This window comes from Hyperolius riggenbachi, chromosome 10 (assembly GCF_040937935.1).
Source record: "Hyperolius riggenbachi isolate aHypRig1 chromosome 10, aHypRig1.pri, whole genome shotgun sequence".
In the NCBI taxonomy this organism is placed as follows: domain Eukaryota; kingdom Metazoa; phylum Chordata; class Amphibia; order Anura; family Hyperoliidae; genus Hyperolius; species Hyperolius riggenbachi.
The window spans coordinates 145,896,286-145,921,327 of NC_090655.1; the positions used below are offsets into that span (position 1 = coordinate 145,896,286).

General features: G+C 43.3%; 1 protein-coding gene and 1 long non-coding RNA gene across 4 annotated transcripts in view; one reads left to right on the top strand and one right to left on the bottom strand.

The window, feature by feature from the left end:
- OPN4 (opsin 4) overlaps nucleotides 1-25,042 on the top strand; it is a 77,085-nt gene that overhangs the window by 37,250 nt on the left and 14,793 nt on the right. For both annotated transcript variants that reach the window (XM_068258593.1, XM_068258592.1), the window contains exons 5-7: nucleotides 1,841-2,012; nucleotides 10,015-10,176; nucleotides 17,120-17,227. In XM_068258593.1, coding sequence (XP_068114694.1) covers nucleotides 1,841-2,012; nucleotides 10,015-10,176; nucleotides 17,120-17,227 — 442 coding nt within the window. The remainder of the gene's footprint in view (nucleotides 1-1,840; nucleotides 2,013-10,014; nucleotides 10,177-17,119; nucleotides 17,228-25,042) is intronic.
- The window catches only part of LOC137536408 (uncharacterized), a 125,133-nt gene that overhangs the window by 7,912 nt on the left and 92,179 nt on the right, over nucleotides 1-25,042 (bottom strand). The window lies entirely within an intron of this gene.

Consider the following 25,042-nt stretch of genomic DNA (forward strand, 5'->3'; position numbering starts at 1 on the left):
CATTTAACACAGAAAATGGAGTATCCAGACTTCAGGCAATCAACTTGAAGAATGCAGAATAAGGAAACAGTAATACGTTTTACAATTCAGCAGTCATTAAATGCTTCACCTATTTTAAGAGCTGTAATGCATCTCCGTTCTCCAACATCTATGAGACATAGACCTCAACATGCTGTCCAATCATAATTTTGATCAATTTCTTTCAGAAATCAACTAATATTAGCAATTGGTCAGTATGTTTTTTTGGTGGTTGATTGTGGGCACGGCAGTATTTATTCAGGGGGACTAGAGGCGATGAACCATCCCCCTGCTAATGCTGCTTTCCCTATGGCCCTATGAAGACCATTAGCATGACAAATTACTCTTAAGGGGCCCATACACTGAGCCGATTTTCTGGCCGACAGATCGATCCAGATCGATCGATCGATTAATCGGTTGAAAATCGATTGGCCAATCGACCGATCGATGGCCGATTTCGATGGATTTCTGTCGAACTGGCAGGATGGAAAATGTAGGTCGATCTGATGAGATTGCTTATCATTTTGCATTGGCCTTAATGGAAATCTGATGGCAAAAAAATGCCATCAGATCGAATTTCAATAGATTTCAAACTGAAATCTATTGGAATTCTATCCTGGTAAAAAATGTTCTAAAAACGCATCAGATAGATCATCAGATGCATTTCTTATCTATCTGCTGCCAATCTGACGAGTGTATGGGCACCTTTACTCACCTCTCCAGCTGGAGCACACCCTCATTTGTGCTGTTGTCATTTCCAGGTGCCAGTAGTGAGTGACTTGGCAGCAACCAGTGTTTCTCGGATACAATCCGTGACCACGGCATAGCCGTGATTCACGAGCAGTTTTTCACTATCCGACATTGTGATCCGAATCCGTGTTCGAGAATAGATCACGGAATTCAATCACGGATGCGGCCGTTATTTCGCATATTCGGCCCGTGATCACGGAAAAAATAGCCGTTATTATAAGCTGAAAAGCCGCCGACTTTATCAGTTAATAGCAAAGCCCTCTTACAAAGTATAAATACCAGATTTGCAGGATATATTAAGTAGAACAGTGGGAACAAGGTAAAACATTTTTTTCCCAAAAAGACCTTATAGTTTTGAGATAATTGATTTTAAATGTTTAAAGGAAAATAATATACATTGAAATGCGGTAAATGACAGTTATTGTACTTACCGCATTACATGTATACTTTTTCCTTTGAAATTCCCTTTGAACCATTAAAATCGATTATCTCAAAAACTATAAGGTCTTTTTGGAAAGTCTAAACATGTCCTGCAAATTTGGTGTTTGTAGCATGTAAGGGGGCTTTTCTATTAACCGGTAAAGTCAGCAGGTTTTGGCAGGATTTAATCACAAATACTTTTTCATTGGAAACTTTAAATTAGATTTTCTCAAAAAGTATAAGATCTTTTTGTAATTGACGTATGTACATCACTAGATCATGGGGTCACCACAGGCACCTGGAGATGATGGCAGCACTGAAGGAGAAGTGTGCTAGCTGGCGTGGCTTTGCTGCAGTAATAGAGCAGCAAAAGTAAAAGAGCAGCAATAGCAAGGGGACATCTGGGAGAGCGACAATAATTGATTTTTTATATATTTCAGGCTTAAATCTATTACAAATTGTGAAGCAGCAACAGATCCCTCTCTGATAAGACGTTGATCAAAGAAGGATCTATCTTTTGGGCTTGTCAGAAGAAAGTTGAGCTGTTTTTATGTTTTGTAACTGAGACATAGATGCTATTTAAGTGAAGTACAATAAAAATGTTTCTGCATAGCATTAATAATAATATATCTTTTGTTTTTCTCTTACATAGGTGCTTATGTACCCGAAGGCCTCATGACATCTTGCACATGGGACTACATGAGCTTCACACCCTCCGTGAGAGCCTATACCATGCTGCTATTTTCCTTTGTATTCTTCATTCCTCTTTCTATCATTATATATTGCTACATCTTCATTTTCAAGGCGATCAAGAACACAAACCGGTGATTGTTTTCCCTCTATTAGTTGGTTGTTGAGTTGATTGTTGTGATAAATAATCATATGTGTATAATGAAGAGCAGAAGAGAAGCTGCCTGTTATATACAACAGGGATGATTTTGACGAATGTTCGCAATTTCAATGCTTGCCATAGGCTCTATATTACCCAGATACGCCCCTGGCAGTAAATATATTCTATATAAATATCATGTATATTGACCACTTACATAAACATCATGTATATTGACCACTTAAGTGATGCTGGCACAGTTTTGGAACTCTTAAAGGAATACTATCGATACCCAAAAAATGACAGTGTGCAAATAATGTCTAAGTAGCTGTGTAAACATTTTCCTACTTTTCATGTTAAATATCAGAGGCAAAAGCTGTAATTTATTGAGGGTAGGATTTAGCTATAATGGGACAATTGCAGAAGGGGTGTCTGCTTCAATGCACAACCAGAGTTGCATATCAGACTACAGAAAGCAAATATCAAACATATCAAACTCTGAAAGCAAAAACAGTATGAATGTGAGGAAACGCGGAAAAGCCGCCGCGTGTACTAACGGCAGGACGGCTGAGTCCGCGTCCAGCACAGCAGCGGGCATGTGGAGACGTGCGCCTGGCACCACGAGGGAACGCGGAAAAGCCGCAGCTGGTACTGACGGCGAGGCGGCTGTTTCCGCGTCCAACGCGGCGGTTTGTACACGGCGGCGTGCGGTTGGTGTGGCTGGGTCTGTTGGTTCATATGGACGACATGGAGAGCTACGCGCGCGCGGCCCAGATGTCAGGACCTTTATACCAGCAGAGGAAGTGTCAGCTGATCAGGAGGATCAGCTGATTCCTGCTGGACTCATGATTGGCTGAGTGGCTTGGGCGGGGCGGCAGACTCCAGCAGCTATATATACAGCTTGCTTGCCAGTTGCTGGTTGTCTGCCATTGCAAATGCTTTATGTGTTAGCACACAGACTTCAGTCAGATCCAACAGTGTGTTTGAACCAGGAAGGACCTGGGAATTCACACTGAGCCAGATTACTTGTATTGTCAGTTCTATGTTATGCTTTAGACCAGTTCCGGGGTGTTGTGACTACGGACCTCACACCCAAGACTAGGATACTGTGTCAGTTCTATGTTATGCTTTAGACCAGTTCCAGGGTGTTGTGACTACGGATCTCACACCCAAGACTAGGATACTGTGTCAGTTCTATGTTATGCTTTAGACCTGTTCCAGGGTGTTGTGACTACGGACCTCACACCCAAGACTAGGATACTGTGTCAGTTCTATGTTATGCTTTAGACCAGTTCCAGGGTGTTGTGACTACGGACCTCACACCCAAGACTAGGATACTGTGTCAGTTCTATGTTATGCTTTAGACCAGTTCCAGGGTGTTGTGACTTTGGACCTCACACCCAAGACTAGGATACTGTGTCATTTCTATGTTATACCTTAGCCCGGTTCCAGGGCATAGAGAATAGGCCCTCACACCTAGTTAGGGCAAGCCTGTTTATATTAGCAGCAGGGCTTCCTGCAACCCAGCCTGGGTCCCTCTTCTAGGGAGTCCTCAGGCTACAGGAATATTCCCCACAGTCAGGGGAGTATTCCTCAAGTCTCTCAGGCCACCAGGGTCCCTGGTGGTCTATGCTCAGAGTAGTATTGTTACTCCAAACACTCACATCACTCAAGTGTCCAGAGGTTAGACATACCTGGATTATTAGTGATTCTGCAGATCATTCATAATCTGGTGTATATCTGCATTACTGGTGAATCTGCAGTTTACCAATAATCAGATTCTCTCTGCGTGTTGACACCATTCGTTACAATGAAGAGCTGTGATAATTCGTTACATTTCCTGTGCTCTCTTCAGACACTTCAGTCAGAAACAGAGCTCCCAACAGCTGCAGCTCCTGTGTCCTGTCTCTCTCTGTCACACACAGAGCTACACATAGACTTAACTGATCAAGTGTGAGGGGAATTTCCCCTCTCCTCATGGCTCAGTCAGCCGTCAGTTTTGGCGTCAGTAAACTTTGAAAGTATTTTGCTAACAGTAAACAAAGAAGTTGCTACTAAAATGTATACACCAGTACTTAGCAGCACTTCCCAAACAATTCCTGTGTCAATTGAAAAAAATATGTGAATCGATAGTATTCCTTTAATGGGCAGTCTTGAACTCTTTCAGATTTTAAGGATGTGGGTACTAAATGTAGTGAGAAAAAAAAGTAAAAAAACACAGCCTACGTCTAAGTGAAATTGGAACATACACATTAATCTTATTATATTACATGTCACTTTAACCTCCCTAACGGTCTGATTATTTTTGGATTTTAGGATCTGAAAGTGATGACATTTTTTCACAAGCTTTTAGACCCTAATAATCATACTGCTCGATAGATCTGCAGCAGCCCTGCACATTACACACCTCCCATGGATCCAGCTTGGGGGTAACCGCTATGAGCTGCTGATTTCTGTCCAGTGCCTGACTCGGGATTATCGCTAAGAAGGTTAAAGGAGACTTGGACATATTATGTGATTAACTTTTTTTTCCTGTGTTTTCTCCTTCTTGGCATTTTCACATAATGTTATTAAAATGCCTTTTAAGCCACCAGCAAGCAAGAAAATACTCAACATGATTATAAGGTTCTTTTTCACCTACATTTTTTAACTTTTTCTATTTCAAAGTGCTGAAAAGTTATTTAAAAAAAAAAAAAGTTGAACAATTTTCTCCTAGGTGAAAAACTCAAAGAGAAAAAAAGAAAAACCTCAAGTGAAAAAGTTAATTGCATATGGGCCTAGAAGTCAAAATGCGGGGCCCTATATGCAATTACGTAACTTTTTCTCCTGAGATTTCTCCTAGGTGATATTTTACCATCTTGTCAATAAAATGCCCTTTAAAGATAACCATAGATGAAGCACCCTCATGTATTTTACCATATATATTAATGGGAACATGACAGTAAACACCTACCCTGCTCTCTGTTTCATTCTTCTCTGCTAAATCTGCCTGTTATCAGCCCTGATAAGAATCCCCGACTGAGCATTCAGTCTAGCTTTCACCGGAATGATTATAGCTGAGTCAGTCTTCTGTGATGTCTTTTCAAGCCCAAGCCTGCCCCCTTGTGGCTCTGCTTTGCTGCTTTGAGGATAAATAGCAGCAAAGCAGAGCCACAAGGGGGCAGGCTTGGGCTTGAAAAGACATCACAGAAGACTGACTCAGCTATAATCATTCCGGTGAAAGCTAGACTGAATGCTCAGTCGGGGATTCTTATCAGGGCTGATAACAGGCAGATTTAGCAGAGAAGAATCAAACAGAGAGCAGGGTAGGTGTTTACTGTCATGTTCCCATTGATATATATGGTAAAATACACGAGGGTGCTTTGTCTCTGGTTCTCTTTACGCCACCAGCAAGCAAGAAAATACTCGGAGTACCATAATATTGACACTACCCTTTCACCTACTTTGTATTTAGTATTTATTTAGTATTTTTTCAATTGCAAAGCTCTGAAAAAAATTGTTTTAAACAGAAGATGAAAAATTATCTCTTAGGAGAAAAACTGAATTGCTAATGAGCTCGTTTTTTCCTAGGTGATGATTATCATCACTTTATCTAGTCTTTAAAATACATTTTCAGAACTTTTCTATTGAAAATTAACCAAACAATAATGTAAAAGAGTACTGTTAAAATTATTTTGAGTGTGTTCTTGCTTGTTGGTGATTTACAAGGCATTTTATTGACAATTTGTGAAAATGTCACCTAGGAGAAAACTCAGGAGGAAAAGTGAGTTGCATGTGGGTCTCTTTCTCCTAAATTTTCTCCTAGGAGATAATTTTTCATCTTCTGTTTAACATAACTTTTCCATACTGCAATCAAAAAAGTATCAAAAAGTAAGTGAACATCTATGTGTGTGTCACTTACTTTCTAGATTATATCAAGAGTTTTTATTTTAGTGGGCACCCAATCCCCACCATTTTTATTTCTAGACAAATGGAAGACAGCTTTGGGTTAAAGTGTGCAATCTAGTGCATAAGAGCACTCTTAATGTTTCTATGCAGGGATGCAACTTCAAGATATTATCATGGCGGTACTGCACACCGATGCTCTTTAACAATAGCTCTTTAGCTCGCAATCTGACCTCTGTTGGAGGTGTGAAGCTCAGCCAGGTGACATGCTCCACATCTGGTGGTCTTGCTCAAAGATTTCTGATTGTTGCCGGTAGGTTCAGACTTTGATTAAAACAATCATGGAATTTAACATACCTTGGGAACCTGAGGCATTTCTCTTTCATTTGATGACAGAGATGGACATGGGCTATAAGAGCGCTCTTCCTTGCCATTTGCTCAATGCTGCAAAATCTTGTCTCCCAGTTTTATGGAGATCCCCAAACCCACCATCAGTTAAAAGGTGGTTAGATAGGGTTCATGTTATTGCAGATGTTGAGGAGCTTCTTTTCTTGGAACAGGATAAAATGGATATGTATACCGCTACGTGGGCTCTATTGTTTGACTTTATAGAGGGGGATATCTATAAGGCTGCCATGATGTAAGTAAGGGGATTCTTTTGCTTCACATTGTTTTTGGTATATTTCTCTTGGATGGAGAGCTCCTGATCCTCTCTTTTTTTAATTCTTTTTGTTGCTGGGAAGCTATGGATAAATCATGAACACTTTATGGAGTGTCTAATGTTTATATTGCCCTGTATCGTTATCTTTTGCTGTACAGGTCTCACTGCTTCAACTGTATATAACTTTTCTAGATGTATTAAGAGACTTCTTGTGATCCAAAGATCTTTTTGCCTCTAACATTGATGGAAGAATGTGTTATGGCACATGTGTGCAATATTTCTTCTTCATATGCGCAAGTCTTTAACCACTTAAGCCTATCTGGATGAATATGTTCATCCAGATAGACTGTGCTGCTGCAGCTGAATGAGGCGCGCTCCCGCCTCATTGAATATACTTCCCATTCATCGATCTAAGTCCTCCCTATCAGAGGCCGTGGTCTTTCTGCTTAAAAAAAAGTTCCCCGTCCTAATTTTAGTTCCTAGAAGCGTGATCGCTCGCTTCCAGGACTTTTTGACTGTAGCCATCTTGTAGTCAAATAGTAAAACTACACCCACATACATTTTTTAATAAATAAATACATTATTTTACCATTAAAATTAGTACCTCCCATACCAAAAAATACATAAATAAATGTTTTAATAAAAAAATTAAAAAAAATTACAATAAAAAAAAAAAAAAAACAACATAAATAGTTACCTAAGGGTCTGAACTTTTTAAATATGCATGTCAAGAGAGTATGTCAATATATATTTTTTTAAATTATAGGCTTGTATAGGCTTGTAAATAGTGATGGACGCAAATTTAAAAAATGCACTTTTATTTCCAAATAAAATATCGGTGCCATAAATTGTGATAGGGACATAATTTAAATGGTGTAATAACCGGGACAAATGGGCAAATAAAATTCATAGGTTTTAATTATGGTAGCATGTATTCATTTCAAACTAGGATTTTTTCCATTTCTTTCTTAATCTTCCTGTTAAAATGGATTTAGAATAAAATAATTCTTAGCAAAATGTAGCACCCAAAGAAAGCCTAAATGGTGGTGGAAAAAACAAGATATAGGTAATTTCAGTGTGATAAGTAGTGATAAAGTTAGTGGCGAATGAATGGGAGGTGAAAGTTGCTCGGATGCATAAAGTGAACAACACTGTGGGCTGAAGGGGTTAAATAAAATTTGTTACAAAAAGTAGTTGAAAAAGCACAGTCACAGTTATTCTGAGTATTTTCTAGCTTGCTAGTTCTCTAAAAGGCATTTTATGACAACCTGTAAAACTATCAACTATGTTAAAACATATGAGAAAAAGTGACCTGATTAAGGGCTCAATTCACTTTTTCTCCTAAGTTTTTCTCCTTGGGGATATTTTTACATGTAAAAATAAATGCCTTTTAAGTCACAAGCAAGAAAACATTTTGACAGTACTTTTTTCACCTACTTTTTGTTACTCAATTGCGAAGTGCTGAAAAGTTATTTTAAACAGATGATTAACTTCTAGGAAAAAACATAGGAGAAAAATTAATTGGATCAGGCCCAATAGCCTCGATTTATAAAGGGCTGTGTGATAAAAAAAAAAATAAGATTGATAAAATATTGCATTTGGCATTTTAGACTTTTGTTTGCTAAGTTAGAAAGATTATCACAGGTAGAAGTTCGATGAGTTAATAAAGCAATGGGCTTCTAATTAACAAAAAACTGTTAAGTAACAGCAGTAATGGAGTTGTCTCTGTTTTACTACATGTTGTTCCGTGCAGTGACGGCATTACAATAGTAAGAGGCATCCTCGACATCCCTTTAGAACGTACATGCTTGTTATACTACCTCTGCTCCCTCTGAATCTGTCCATTTGTTTTTCTTAACATTTTATTTTATTGCAACTGTTTAGATGAACTTCAAAGAAACACTAAACATGCCATGCTTAGGTGATTTCCCCACTTGCTTCTCCAAATCTTGAAACAGGAACCTAAAGGGTTAAACTTCTGAAGGGCTGCAGGGGAAACCTCTTCCTTTCCCTCTCTCTCTCCTCCGCTGCCTGGGGGTTAGAGAGGCTTGTTCCTCCCAAGAAGGTGTTGCAGCCTATCAGAGGGTCTGGTAGGAGACAGAGGCTGTTTCTATTGGCTCTCTGCTCCTGTCAGTCATAGGTTATCCCTCTCTGTTTCTGTGAGTCCAAGGCTCCAGCACAGTTTCCACCACATCAGAGCTCACATATTTCTGGGCTTTACTGCATGTTCTAATCTTTATGAATTGACATTTGCTGACATTTATTGAGGTATTTACCGCACATGTCAGTAATTTACCTCACTGCTCAGTAATTTCAGCTTGCCATGGGGTAACAGCCTTTATGAATTGCCATTTTCCCAAGTGCTCGGTAAAGTCAGCTGTTTTCTGCATTACCGCATGTGGTAATGCTTTATGGATCGAGACCAATGTTTTTTTAATTTTTCTTGAAAGATATAGTCTGGTTTAGACAGCAGAAAATATTCCTGAATTCTGGGGACTGTAACAAGATCACTGAGACATAATTACTATGATGACCCCCACCCCCATCACCCTCTTTTTTTACAGTATATATAATTTCACATCCATCATTGTTTTGGTTTGTTGTCATACTAAAGTTAATCAGTAAAGTTACAATACAGAGTTTACTTGTTAATCGATCTACTTTACATAACTCTGTAGCCCAACACATTTAAAGCCCCCCCCCCCCCAAAAAAAAACCAATGCTTGTACTCTGCTTTAAACAATTGCTAAAACACACCTTTGATTGCTTCACTCGAGAGCATTGGTCTCTGTTCTCACCACTTACACTACAGCGTGACGTCAATCCCACGCTGCTTTGCTTAATTCTAAGAATAGGACATGTCACAAGGCTGCAGGCTAGCGAACCTTCTGTACAGTTTTGGCTCTGCAATGTTGTCCATGAAATTAAGTGCTGACTTCACCAGGCTACATGCCTTGTACATGTACAGTATACGAGGCTTGAATCTGCTGATAAATACAAACTTTCAGTCAACCTCAGTCATTCTGTTCTGTCTTCAGTCTTCAAGGAGTTATTTTTAAAATTGTCTGGGACATTGGGGTTGATTCAATAAACATAAGTAATATTAGCATGCACACACAGGCCACTGCACTATTAGCATTTCTTCCGCACATAAGATCTGCAAGATATGCTAGTAAGTTGACCCGTGGTACCGTAGTAACAGTCGCGCTACTGGAGTACCTTGGGGCATGCTACTGGCGTATCTTGCAGTACTTATGCACGGAAGTAGTGGTAATATTAATGCGCTGTGTGTGCATGGTAATATTACCGATGTTTCATGAATCAACCCCAATTAACTGGATATCACCCATTTGATTAGCAGATTCAGCCACATACTATATGTTCTTGTTGTAAAATGGAGCACACTTTTAACAATACAATCATGTTAATGATTCCATTTGTCCTATCACAGGGCTGTCCAAAAAATTGGTTCTGATGATAACAAAGAATCTCATAAACAGTATCAGAAAATGCAGAATGAGTGGAAGATGGCCAAGATTGCCCTGATTGTCATCCTTCTTTATGTGATCTCATGGTCTCCCTATTCTACAGTAGCACTTGTGGCCTTTGCTGGGTAATGTACGATATATAAAAAGTTTTTGTAACACTGAAGTTCAAAGAAAAATAAAAGTATCTTTAACCAGACAGGTTTTTCTGCTTTAGAATTTGGTTATCACTACTGGAAAGTATATTTTTCCATATCTTATCAGTGAAGGAATTTCTAGGCATTTTATTAGTAAAGGTAATCCACTTACTAGATGACGACATCATGCAAATGTAATTGTTTAAAGGGAACCTGGAAAGAGAGGGATATGAAGGCTGACATTTTTATTTATTTCTAAATTATACCATTTGCCTGGTTGTTCTGCTGATTCACTGCCTCTAATACTTTTAGTCATAAACCGTGAGCATGCATGCAGATCAGATGTTTCTGCCAAAATTCTGACAAGATTAGTTGCATGCTTGATTCAGATACTACTGATGTTAGAATTAAAATTTGGACAGCCAAGCAACTGGTATTGTTTAAAAGGAAATAAATATGGCAGCCTCCATATCCCTCTCACTGCAGGTTCCCTTTAAGAGCCCAGTTAAAAGTGTGTATTAATGTCAACCACTGTAAACTAGCATTCTATGCTGATGACAAATGGTTTTGTAGGCGAACTCCACTGTTTAGGGATAGATGTTTCAGTTGATATAGATTGCCTTTTTCATCCCTCTTGCAAACTAGTTTTCCTCTCTGTTCAAAATGAGCACCTCGCCATTCCCAGTAGAGTCCTGACCACAGAGTTAGCTCTCCTATGTTGAACTATTTGCTTACTCAGGGGTTGCATGGTCTCCTTAATGCACAAATCTTTTAGCTTCAGGGAATTGGGCTGTTGACTCTCACACTGGTAGTAAACAGACTTTCCCAAGGCACATAATCTAAGTAGCCAGTGATAGTCAAGGGCAAGCTGATATTTAAGGAAGGTGGCAAACAGGTAAGTCAGAATTCTGGCCAAAGGTCAGGGCAGATGATAGGTCAATAATAGCTGGTAACAGGCGGGTCAATTCAGACAATGGATGAAGTGGTGGTCAGTACACAAACAGAGGTCAATACAGGCAGCAGGCAAGAAAAAAATTCAAAGAGCAGGCAAAGATTAGCAACAGTTGCCCATGAGCGAGACTAGCAAAGGTACTTGATTGCTGATCAGAGCCAACATCACTTGGCTGCTGGAGTCTTAATACCCAACTTGATCACTTAGGGCCATGTGCGCCTGTGCAGTGCACTAGAGTACTGACTTGCATGCATATATGCATGGACATGGGCCACAATATTTGTGTGCACAAATGTCTGCAGATGGCCATAAGTCCACACACAGGCATGCTCACACACAGAATTTCACCCCTCAAGTAGACACAGGTAGGCTGACAAAATATTTGCACTCCTCAGTGCACTGGACTGCATACAACAAGTCGCCTTGCTTGTGTTAGGATGTTGAACCCTTAGGATGTACACATTTCTATCTCAGTGTTTTGATGGTTTTAAAGATAACAGGTATGTTATGTTTATTAAAGATCCTGCTGAGTGCATCCAGCACTCCATATGATGGGGATCACTCACTATGGTGATACTATATGGTGAGCTGGATGCAGGGTAAGCCGAATGACGGCTCACCCTGCTGCTGCTCAAATACCCCGTGGCATTAAAATACTATTCCCCTCTGACTCAGAGTTGTAGCAACCTGGAGGGAGATAATATTTGCAGTCCCCAATATACCACTGTATGCTGTAGCACTAGGTTAACAATGCTGCTGCGTGCTGCAACTCCACACTTGCAGGCCCTGTGCACATCAGATGCAACACTATCCCCAGTTGTCATCAATCCCAAGTGCATAAGTAAGCAATGTCTCTGGACTGCAAATAGCTGATCACCATGCAGCAGAGAGCATCAACAAACAGGCAAGCATATCAAATATCAGTGTGGTAAAGCACTTGGCAGCATGATTAGCAGAAAGCAAGCCACACCAATGTATGCGTGTGTGCCTCACCAGACTCCGGAGGACTGTTCATCAATGTGCATAGTTAGCTGGATGCTGTGCTGTACTGGATTAATGCATGTAGGCACAATCAAGGTGCAGATCCCCCATACCACCGGATCAGAGCAAGGCTCTCAGTGCTGTAGCAGGTCAGCATGGATGGCATACCCTCGTGGTGCTTGAGAACATTGCACTGTGGAGGAGAGACAGGTGGTAAAGAGGAGAGAGGAAATACCAGGGAGAGAGGGTGAGAAAGACATGGGGCACCCACTTCAGTGAGGCATAGAGGTAATTGGATTTAAGAGGGCTGTCGCATGAGCAGCCAGGGACCAGGAAGTATTCAGCTGCCTTATCAACTGGACCTCCCTCTTTGCTTGTTCTCCTATCACTACAGAAGTCAGATGATTGGGTAGGCATAGTTATCTGTATCCACTGGCATCTGTAGCATATTCAGTTTGGTGTTACAGGAGCCAATGAATACAGATAATAATATGGAAAGCTGACATCTGTAATGAAAAGGGAAGTAAAGCATACTGCAGGGTCCCGACAGCCTTCTTTAGTAGCACACAACAGGAACACAGGGCTGTGCTACTACCTGGCTCTGTCAAGCTCCCTAGAGCTGCTACATGCTTTGTACACATGCTGCTGCTACATCGAAAGTCAACCTTAGCCAGGAAAGAAAGGGGGCATAGTGCAGGCAGCAGTACAGTGCTGTGACCTGCAGGATGCCTCCAGACATTCTGGTGTCTCAACTTGTGCCTGTCACCAGACACTGCACCATCCTGGGCTTGAGAGGTACTCTAGGCACCAGAAATCCCCCCTAAATTTGACTATGAACGGTACAGTCTTGGTAGCCAAAAACATTTATGACTAATTCCACACATGGTGCTGTGCAATTGTCCTGCGACAGGAGACCTCACGGCAGGACAATCACACCGCACAATTTTATGTATACTACACCCTGCGGGAGTGCGTTGACAGGCTAATTTGCGTAGCTCCTCCCCCCCCTTCCGCACACACACACACACTCAGTGGCATGATCCCTTCTATACACCACTGGTTTTACGACAATCTGCGCACTGCTGCTACCACAACAATCTATTTAGATTGTCACTGCCATTGACTCTAATGCAACTGTGTGTCCAGCGATACCGCTTGGACTGCTCGGCAACGCACCCAGAGCTTGCGTCACCTCTGTGTCGTTGGAAGCACTTCTGTCATATTGCATCGCACTGCAGGTTCTGTGGACAGTCTCAGGCTCCCTGCACACTGCAAATCCGATTTGTGATTCTGATTTGTAATTCCGATTTTCCCTGGATGTTGTAAAAAAAACAACTGAAAAAATGCAGCATGCAGTACTGATTAAAAATTGGAAATCGGAATTGCATGTTGTGTTCAGGGAGCCTCATAGAGACTAATGGCCATTGTGATTGAGGAGCAGCAGGGGAGTGGTAAGGTGGAGTGACAAAATGCCCTAGTGTGAAAGGGGCCTTAACCTCCCTGGCAGTAAGCCCGAACTGAGTTTGGGCTATGCTGCCCTGGAGGATTTCTCAGGCCCTGCTGGGCCGATTTGCATAATTAGCACTTTGCTAGCTGCATATACAAACCGATCGCCGCCGCTCTGCGCCGATTCGCCGCTACCCGCTGCGCCGCGCCGCCCCCCCCCAGACCCCTTGCGCAGCCTGGCCAATCAGTGCCAGGCAACGGTGAGAGGTGGATCAGGACTCCCTCTGTCGCCATGGCGACGGGGGAAGCCAAACAGGAAATCCCGTTCTGAACGGGATTTCCTGTTTGCTCTGATCGCCGGAGGCGATTGGAAGTAGAGGGGGGATGCCGCTGCACAACGGCTATCATGTTGCTAGTACTAGGCTAGCTACATGATTAAAAAAAAAAATGTGTTGCTGCGCTGCCCCTGGCGGTTTTAATAGACCTCCAGGGTGGTTAAAGAGAAATTCCAGTGAAAATTATGTAATAAAAAAGTGCTTTATTTTTACAATAATTATGTATAAATGATTTAGTCAGTGTTTTCCCATTGTTAAAGCTTTGCTCTCCCTGATTTACATTCTGACATTTATTACATGGTGACATTTTTCTGCTGGCAGATGATGTCACTGGATGTAGCTGCTGCTAGCTTTTTTGGCAGTTTGAAACAGCTGTAAACAGCTATTTCCCACAATGCAATGAGGTTCACAGACAAGAAACTGACAGGACCATGGTCCTCACAGTTTCCTGTGGGAGAGGTTTCACCACAATATCAGCCGTATAGAACCCCCTGATGATCCGTTTGAGAAAAGGAATAGATTTCTCATGTAAAAGGGGGTATCAGCTACTGATTGGGATGAAGTTACATTCTTGGTCTGGTAGTTATCTTAACCTAGTGGTGTAGATTTCTAATAACACACAGCTTCTGATCCAGGGGTAGTGAGATTCAAAGAGGAAATACTGGCCAGTATAAATAGATTTCCTTTATACATTTTGTCTAAGTTTCCTCCCTTAACATGTATCACATAGTCCAAAGAGGCTATCTTGATGCTTTGATTGTTTTTTGTGTGAACGTATTATTTGTATCTACTGGTTTGGTAAACAGTTGTATGTCACATTTTGCTTTTGGCTCCTGTCAGCCACATACTTAACTCTTAAGCTGGCCACTAACGGTCCAATTTCTAGCGAAAAATCATTAGAGCGATCAGAAATTCTGATCGGATTGGTTGTAAATAATCTCCATTAGTGGACACAATCGATTATGAACGAGTGAAAAAAATGTCGCCCGAATGAATTTTCGTCGAACGAAAATTTGGATTTTCTTGGTGGTTGTGATAGATAGGAAGCAAAGATTGGTTAGTTGATGGTGTAGTGAACGATTTTTCGTCCGATCAGAATTTCTGATCGCTTGAACGATTTTTCGCTAGAAATTGGACAGTTAGTGGCCACCTTAATAAGTAGACACTACTTATAACTCCATACATTACCATTTTCTTTCACAGAAGGAATACATAAGAACAGAGATATGACATCTTAGGACATCATAGTTTGCTCTGTCCCTCAAATCAATCTACTGACCTTGTATTTTTTAGAATTTTAAATGTGGTGTACAGGGGCGTAGCTAAACATCATGGGGCCCCATAGCAAAGTTTTGGTTGGGGCCCCTCACTCCCCCCCAAAAATTAAAAGGCATGCTTTTTCCCAGTATAGGTAGCCAGCAGTAGCTCACCAAGCAGGGCCATTTTTGCCTTAGTTGTCACTCCAGGCAAGAGGACCTGCGTCCAGGGCCGGTTCTCCCAAGAGGCAAGGTGAAACATTTGCATCAGGCGGCAGAGATTACAGGGGCAGCAATTTTGTTTACTGTGTTTATGCTCCCAGCATGTAGCCAGCCAGTGTGGTGCTATTGAGCTGCAGCATGCCATGTGGAAACATTAATTGAAGCATAGTAAATTGTTGGGTGCTGGGCGATCATTCCAGAATAGGGAGGGGAGGGGGGGTCACTCGGCACCAGGGCCGGCCCGTCACTTTTTGCCGCCTGAGGCAAATTTGGCAGAGCTGCTGCCGCCGCCCCCCCCCCGGACGGCCGCCGAGCCGGAGGGGTAGCGGGCAGGTCGGGGGTATTGTGCCTAGCGGTGGGGAGGGGGGTCGGACCCCCCCCTCCCTCGCCTGGGTCCCCCGATCTGCGCTCCCCTCCAGCCTGTAATTAGTAAGCTGCTGCCAGATCATAAGAGGCACGGGCGGGGAGGACTCACCTTTTCCGCGTTCCATCGTGCGCTCCATTGACGTCACTTCCTGCATCGCCGTCCACTTACAATACAGTGGGCGGCGATGCAGGAAGTGACGTCAGTGGAGCGCTCGCTGGAACGCGGAAAAGGTGAGTCCTCCCCGCCCGTGCCTCTTACGATCTGGCAGCAGCTTACTAATTACAGGCTGGAGGGGAGCGCAGATCGGGGGACCCAGGCGAGGGAGGGGGGGGTCCGACCCCCCTCCCCACCGCTAGGCACAATACCCCCGACCTGCCCGCTCCCCCTCCGGGTCGGCGGCCGGGCCCCCCCCCCCCCCCCCGTCGGGTGCCGCCCTTTGAAGTTTGCCGCCTGAGGCAAATGTTTCACCCCGCCTCATGAGCGGGCCGGCCCTGCTCGGCATTTCCTCACAAGTTTGCCTCAGGCAGCAAAAAGTCTAGAACCGGTCCTGGCTGTGTCTCCTCCACCCCTTATAAAACAAAAAAGACTTATACACACATAAAACAAAAAGGTTTCCCTCAAATATAAACTTCTGAACAACTGAGACCTTAGTTGTCTGTTACAGTCTGCATAATACCTATAGGTGCTCTGGTGACCAATCTGTATATATTAAGTTGGTGTCATTTTCAATCTGTTTATTTAACTAGTATATGTTTACAATTTTTAAAGAAAGAATTAAGCTTAATTTCAGCAAAAAGTTAATCCTCTAATAAGGGGGTTCCTCTCTGTTTTTTGCATTTAGTCAGCCTTTTTAATGTTCTTAATTTGCTATGCACATAAACCAACCTGCCTGGTTGAGTTTACAAACTCATCAACCTATCCAATTATCAACCACATGAGGTAGACAGAGAGGGGCTAGGAGAAGGCACTAGGAGAAGGCACTTTTCTTATGCTCCACAGAAGGGAACAGTGGGAGGAGCTGTTTGAGGTCAGGGGAAGATTCTGTGCTAGGGAAGCAACTCCCACTCTACTGGCAGCACCATATTTTGTGTATACATGTGTGGATCATGTGATTCCAAAGGGAATTGCTCTGGAACGTCTGAACCAAATATAAAAATTGCACAGTCCTATTCACCTAGAGCTTTAAATTAAAAAGTACATCTATAATGTGTAGTTAGCATGCATATTCTATGTAGTGTAGACCTTTTTCTATTTTGATGACAGATGTGGCAAGATTCTGAGCAACTTTATTAAGCTTACATTAACAAATGTAGATGACGCATATTGTCCTTCAACAAAGATGTATTATCATGCTTGTTTTTTCTATTTTCTGCAGGTATTCAAACATGTTAACACCATATATGAATTCTGTGCCTGCTGTGATTGCAAAGGCATCTGCCATCCACAATCCAATAATCTATGCCATTACTCACCCTAAGTACAGGTAGGGTTTACTATTCTTAGTAAATATGACATAGTTGAATGCTTTGTACTAGATGGTGTGTAAAGAACATAAAGGCTAAATGTACTATCTCTACTCTCTCGTTAAATGCCCTAGAAATATACAGTATGTAGGTACAAAAGCCACATTTTTCTTTCACTTATTAATAGTTTTATGATGCTAAAACTTAGCAAAATTCTATATTTAATGATATTAAAAGGTTTCTGCACTGCTCGGAGTCCCTTTAATATCTTTGGCACATGTTTCTAGATACTCAGCTTAGTTTTTTTTAGCTATAGATAGATTGATAATTCTAGTCAACAGCAAGTGAAGTCTGCCTGTAATTTGTTGCTTTCCTTCAAAGATAATTAATAATGTTTGATTTATTTTAAGGGAAAGTCAATCAAAACTCTGATCCTACCTGCTGACCTGCAATCTGCTAGAATTTTCTGATCTGCATAGCAATTATATAATTATAAAATATCAGTTAAAAGACCACTATCATGAAAAAATGTAAAACCTAAAATACATACCGTACATATAAAATGTACATCTCTTTAAAAAATGCACTATGCATTACTTGTTTCCTATGTTGCTTCCACTTACTATATGTGGTCAAAAGCTGACAGATCTTTCAGGATGCGAACTAGTCGTTTATTTCCACATGAGGGATTCTCAGTATTAACTTTATTCCTTACAAAGCAACAAGAAATTATCTATACAAAGATGTAAGTCAGCCTCCCTACTAATTTTGGCAGTTGGACTGAGAAACTGCAGTTCAGTAAGTCATTGTAAATAATGAAATAACCGAGGAGATGGACTAGTCTAAAACCTGACAGAGCTTTAAGATTTTCACTACCTACTGTAAGTAACAGCAGCATAGGAAAAAAAAAGAAATTTATAGTGCAGTTTTACTCTTGATGAAACGTAGATTTATATGTATGAATGTACTTAAAATTTTACATTTTTGTGCTAGATGTCCTTTAAGAATGACATTGCATTGTTATCAACCTGTCTATGGCCACATTTAGGACCTTGTCACATGAGCAACTAAGTTACAAATGACTAGTTGCAGCAGCTAGCAGTTACAACTACACTTCTAGACATTCTAAATAGAGTTGCCTAGCTAGGACTATTGACTAATCACTAGTACTATCATCGAGTCGCAGCATAGGCACCAGATGCTAGCAAACTAGTTGCCACTAATAGGCACCAGTTGCTAGCAATTCAGTCACCCATATAATTTTGCCCTTGCTCTTCACTATAGCCTGGGGAGCAGGCATTCAAATTCTGTAATACAATATTTGTTCACAGCAATCAGCAAAGTATAAAGCTCTTAGCTAAAGATAAGAAAAATACACAACAACTCTTGCTTGAAGGAAATGGCAAATCTAACAAGCAGTGATTCATTCCTCCATTTAGGGGTAATATCAGTTGTTTACATCCTTGAGATGCACAGCAGGTATCCATCTCATTGTCTGTTCAATGCACTGAAAATATCTTGGCATTGTACCCAGAACAAAGACAATTGTTCATGCCTAGCAAAATGAGAAATGTAGCATGCAGCACTGTGCTCTCGTAATTTCAATCCATTTTTACCTTGTTAGGATAAAGTTTTTATCTGGTGTTCTAAAAATAATAAGCTTTTTGGAAATAATAACACGTAAAGTGCCAAGTTAAAGTTTTTGGAAGGTTGGATAGAACAGGCATACATGGGCACTTATGTACCGTGTCCTGAGGAGACCTTGGTGTGTGGAAATGGTATATAACAATCAAAAGTGAAATAGGCCAATCATGCGTAAATATGCATTACAGATATCATATGTGCAAATTACATAAAGTGGACCTGAACTCTTGCATGAGACAGAAGGGAAACAGAGAAATGCACCCTGCATATATTTAGAGAGTTTAGCCTGTCTAATTCCTCCTCATTTGTGTCTAATCCCAAGATGTAATTTGATCTCTCACCTGTGTCACCTGACCGCCATGGCAGAGATGGCAGATAAGCTCATTTGAAAGCACAGGATATTAACAATATGTCTGCTTCCATTAATCAGAAAGTAGAAACAGTGCAGATTTATTTTAGGATGTGTATCAACTGTAACAAAGAAATGGTTTTTTTTGTTTAAATGTTATTATGCTGTTGCGTATCTTTTAGAGCAGAGAGGACGTTCTGAGTTCAAGTCCACTTTAAGTACTTAAATAGCTTAAGTTAACTAGATAACTTGATGGTCACACATTAAAGTTGGCATTATAAGGTGCCAAGACATACCTTCTGTCCCCCACAAGAACGTTCTTGGTTGCCTAGGTCAGTTGTCCTCAATGTTCTACATCTACCAGTCCTGTTAAATGTTACAATACCAATAATCTCCTACATCTACTTTATACATCTCAATCTGACAATTCTTACTTTACATGAATGAAACTTAAATTAAACCTGACAAAACCGATACAAAAGCAAGCAGATGGATGGCCACAACAGTCTGGTCACCAAAATGGACACTTGCATGAATGATGCAGACTGGTCAGCCTTATACAATTTAGAATCTCTTTGTATTTTACTATCAATGGTTTCCATTGACTACACTATATTAATGATGTGAAGGTTACAGATGAGACAACCTCTATGAGAAAACCATCATCAATTTTATCTGAACCTTCTAAATTTTAGCAACATATGGAGAAAGGCCACTAATACACAGTTAGATCTTTTTGTCAGACAAGATAAAAACTCGTACATCTCCCTATGCCCACTTTAGTTAGTGGGTTGTTTTTGGTTCATACTTCAATACAAATGGGTTTCATACTAATCACCATATTGTCTATGTCACAGGAGCCCTCAGTGGCTGACCGCACTTAGCCTTCTAAACGGTGCCAGCGCACAGATCGTGCGAACTCTGGTCGCAGTCAATGCGCAGGAACCGTTAAGAATTAGCCGCAGACAACTCAGAAGGGAGCCTGTGAGACACGGGTGATTACAACGTCACCTACTGGTTCAGAGTAAACTGCCACCACCGCGGTTACTATGGGACCGTGGGGCCCACTAACTGACTGACTAATCCTGCGAATAAAACGGTTAAACACACGATATTCTGTCTAGCCAACAACAAACAAACAGTAGCGTATCTTCAGAGACCCGGGATCATTTCTGTGTGTGCTGATAAGCAGGGTAGCGGAAAGTGAATGACTTGGAGAAAGTCGTTTATTCACGCAATATAAATAATTAATATATACAGACAATTATGAAAATCAACAATTATGAAAACAGTAATAGCCAGTATGAAAAATAAAAGAAGGGAGAAAAAATACTTAGTTCCTGGAAAGATGTCCTTATTGTGGGAAGAATCATAAAGTCCTTGGTTTCAAAGTCCAGAGTTCAGACCAGGTGGATGCCAGCATATCCTCAAGCTGGCATCTGATGAGTGCAAGATGGTTCAGTGTGGAGGACACAGCCCGCCTGCTGGCTCTGTGCTTTTGATGAAGCTGGTTTGGGGGTGTGGCAATGCCAGCCCCCTCTGAGCTACCAGCAAATGACAGTTCATTCCCTCTGAGAGATTTTAGAGCTAAACTTATGAATTGCTGTAACTCCTGAACCATACACGTTACATTTAGGGGGGTAACAGCTTCATACTTGGAGGAAAATACAGATTAATATGATACCTGACATGGCTAGTGCATCAGATCAGGGTCCTGAGTAGATTCATACCTGGGTGGTAGGGGCCCCGGGCCCCTCTCGACTGGTATCAAGAGATCCAGCATGACCCTACGGATCCAATGATACCGCTCTCATAACCACCCTATTTATTGTATTCTGTAAATGGGCAAAAGATTATATTGTACATTCATTTCTTCCTGCTAAGGCCGGAGTCAGCCTGACTGGAGTCCAGCTGTGTCTGCTTCTTGTCTATGAAAAGGCCCTGTTGGCTCCTTCAATTAACATCTGAATGTGAAATCTGCTTAGACAACTTTGAGTTTACACCTCTGGCTTGATCAGCAGTCACAGGGCCAGTCTTCCTGCCAGCTGCTTGTCACCTTATACCTGATGGATGGGCCATCAGCACAGCTTGAAGCCAGGGACTCTCTGGGCCCAGGCTCATTAGCATATCAAAAGAGCCATCCTGCAGTTAAGGTGATGCTATTCCTCTGCTAAGAAGGGACTGCAGACCTCCTACACAATAAATCCAGATTCTATCGATTTGAAGCGCAATCGACGCAGAGAATCGAGTGCGATCGCTTTTCTTCACGGGCGGTTTCAGGACGCGCCTGCGTCCCCGCAATCGTCCGTGACAGCCCCCCCCCTTGTCCGTGGCTTAGCCACTCATCCGCAAGATGTGTGGCGGCGCCGCTAACCTGGCTGACGGGTCTCGAGTTGCCGGTACGGCGGGAAAACCTATTGGAGCCTGTGGCTCGGTTCCCCTGGACCGGTCGCGGTCGGCTACCCTCAGGGTTGACCCAACATGGACCGTTCTGGACAGGGCGTTTGCGCCACTGCAGTCGGACGTGGTGTCTGCCGGGACTGCGGACAACGGGCAGTGGGTTGGTTAGGTCAACAGCCAGCCCACGCAGGGTTCCCCTGCTGAGTGGCTGTGGACCTAAGGGAACCCCGCGGGAATCCCTGGACCTTCCCAGCTCCTGACAGACGGCACATGCCCTGCAGTAGTTGGCTACATCCCTTTTCATCCGGGGCCAATAAAACTGGTTCCGAATACCGGCGAGTGTCTTGCGGACCCCTGAGTGCCCTGTCAGAGGATTACCATGTGCGGATTTCAGCACATGTCCCCTGAACGCACTCGGGACCACAAGCCATTTGGTATTCGCGTGGGATCTACCTGTAGGGGGCTGTGCAGACTCACTGTACAGTCTCCCACCTTCCCAGTACACCTTGAATGCGGCCCCGTCTGCGAGGGGCTCAGCGGCTTGCTGCCTGAGCACCTCCAGGCTTGGGTCACTTTGTAGTGCGGCTGAGAATATGGCGCTGTCAGTTTCAGCCAACTGGCTCATGTCACACGAGGCCAGCGGCTGAAAGGTCTCATCCCTGTGGTCAGAGGAGGGGGAGGAGGCCGGAACCCCCTCCACCTGTCCTGAGCTCGGGTTCTGAGCAGTGCAGCTGCGCGGTACTGCTAGCACCGGTACACTGTCAGAATGGCACAGACGGACATTACTCAAATCATCATTGCATGCAGTAATGACATTGACAGGTATAGACATTTTTTCATTACAGACAGGTTGTACAGTAAACTCAGGTACAGTTACAGCATCATCACAACAGACAGTCTGTACATCAAACTCAGGTGCCTTTGAAGCAGGCACTGTTGAACCTGGTACCCTTGAACTGGGCACATTCAACCCACCTCCCCCTGGTGCTCCCCCAAGTGTATAAAGTACCTGGTGGTGGGTGGAGAGTCCGTCTCCTTCCGTGAGCGACAAGGCGGTCGTGGCAGGTTCATAGTAGGACACAAGCTTGCCCAAATCAGTCCCTAGCAACACAGGGACTGGGAGATCCTTCATAACCCCAACAACCCTTTCGTGGACCCCTCCCACTCCCCAATCCAGCTTCACTCTGGCGTGGGCTATGTGGAAAAGGGTGCCCTCTACTCCAGTAAGGGCAAGGGATCGGCTGGAGCTGATGCTCTCCTTTGGCACAAGGTGTGAGTGAACTAACGTGATGTCAGCTCCGGTGTCTCGGAATCCGGTGACAACTTTGCCGTTCACTCTAACAAGTTGCTGCTGGTCGGTTCGGTCGCGGATTTCCTTTCCGCGGGCAAACAGGACAAAATCTGATGATCCAGGCTGTGGTTCGCTGGCGGGTTGCCTCTGCTGTGGGTGAGGTGCAGGTGATGCAGATGATCCAGGTGCTGGTGGTGTCTGTCTCCGCTCCGGACAGTCGAATTTCATGTGTCCGGGCTGGCGGCAGTAGTGACAGGTGACCTCTCCAGGCGCTGCAGGCCTGGGTGCAGCAGCTGCGCTGGGTGGCCTCTGTGGCGGACGGCTCACAGGGGCAGGAGAGTCTGCCAGAGTATTGGGCTGACCTCCTCTCCAGCTGGATGGGACAGTTCTGCGGGTATCAGCCACCCGGGTAGTTGCAAAAGTCTCAGCAAGGTCTGCAGCGACAGTTGCTGAAGTCGGCTTGCGTTCTAACACAAATTGTCGTACATCAGCAGGGCAAATGTTCAGAAATTGCTCGAGGACTATCAAGTCCTCCAGGACGCCATAAGACCCTTTGGTGAGGCCTAGAGTCCACTGACGGAGTGTGGTGAGCAAGCTGCTGACCACATCTCGGTACGAATCAGAAGACTTTTTCTGCCAGGCCCTGAACTTTTTGCGATAGGCTTCTGGCGTCAGCTGGTACTTAGTAATGATAGCGTCTTTTATAGCAGCATAATCATTATCCTTCTCCGCAGGCAATTCTGCGAAGGCATCAAGCGCTTTGTAGCGCAGCAAAGGTGTCAGATGTCTGGCCCACTGGTCTTGGGACAGACGATACTGACGGCATGCTTTTTCAAAAGACCGCAAAAACAAGTCAATGTCTGTGTCTTTTTCAATATTAGCAAATTTAAACTTTGCACTTACGGGTGGTGCAGCTCCTTCAGCAGGGAGACTGGGCGGTGAACTCCGGCTGGCCTGTTGCACTTTTGCCATGTTTAGCTCATGCTGTCGTTGGCGCTCCCGTTCTCGCTCAGCGGCATCCCTCTCCGCGTGGCGTTCTGCAGCAGCGGCCTCCCTCTCTGCGTGGCGTTCTGCAGCAGCAGCAGCATTGCGTTCCGCAGATTGGCGCTCCTCATGCATGTACTGCAGGTACTTGTCCAGGTCAGTGTCCATCAGCTTTTGTAATGCCTGCTGCATTAGCGGATCAGTACAAACGGACAGTCCAGTACTGGCCGGTTCCAGGCGAGTACTTTCAGAAATTCTGGGATTGGGGTCCACACTGACAGTCTCTGGCGTAACTGTTGCAACAGGGCCCGCAGGATGCTCAACCTCTGTACGCCTAAGATCTTCAGCCTCTGGTTCCCCTTGATTGTCAGATGGGCTGGTATCCACCTCAGCGGACACTCCCGGCTCCCGCAGTTGCTGGGCATCCCATCTGGACAAGTCTGCTATCAGGTCCCGTTTTGTCTTGCGGAGGATGCCAATGCCCCTCTCTTCGCAAAGATTTTCCAGGTCTGCTAGGCACATGTTCTGGTAGTTCCCGGACATTTCCATGCCAAATAAAATAAAACTTTGGGGAGGGGTACTGGCTACACAGTCTCTCTGTATATATAAAAAATATATTGCCTTCCAGCTACACCAACGAATTAGTTCGTTTCTCGATAGCGCTAGCGCTATCGCAGATACTTTCAGCACAACACAGGTCCCAACCGCTGCCTAACACTGTCACAGGAGCCCTCAGTGGCTGACCGCACTTAGCCTTCTAAACGGTGCCAGCGCACAGATCGTGCGAACTCTGGTCGCAGTCAATGCGCAGGAACCGTTAAGAATTAGCCGCAGACAACTCAGAAGGGAGCCTGTGAGACACGGGTGATTACAACGTCACCTACTGGTTCAGAGTAAACTGCCACCACCGCGGTTACTATGGGATCGTGGGGCCCACTAACTGACTGACTAATCCTGCGAATAAAACGGTTAAACACACGATATTCTGTCTAGCCAACAACAAACAAACAGTAGCGTATCTTCAGAGACCCGGGATCATTTCTGTGTGTGCTGATAAGCAGGGTAGCGGAAAGTGAATGACTTGGAGAAAGTCGTTTATTCACGCAATATAAATAATTAATATATACAGACAATTATGAAAATCAACAATTATGAAAACAGTAATAG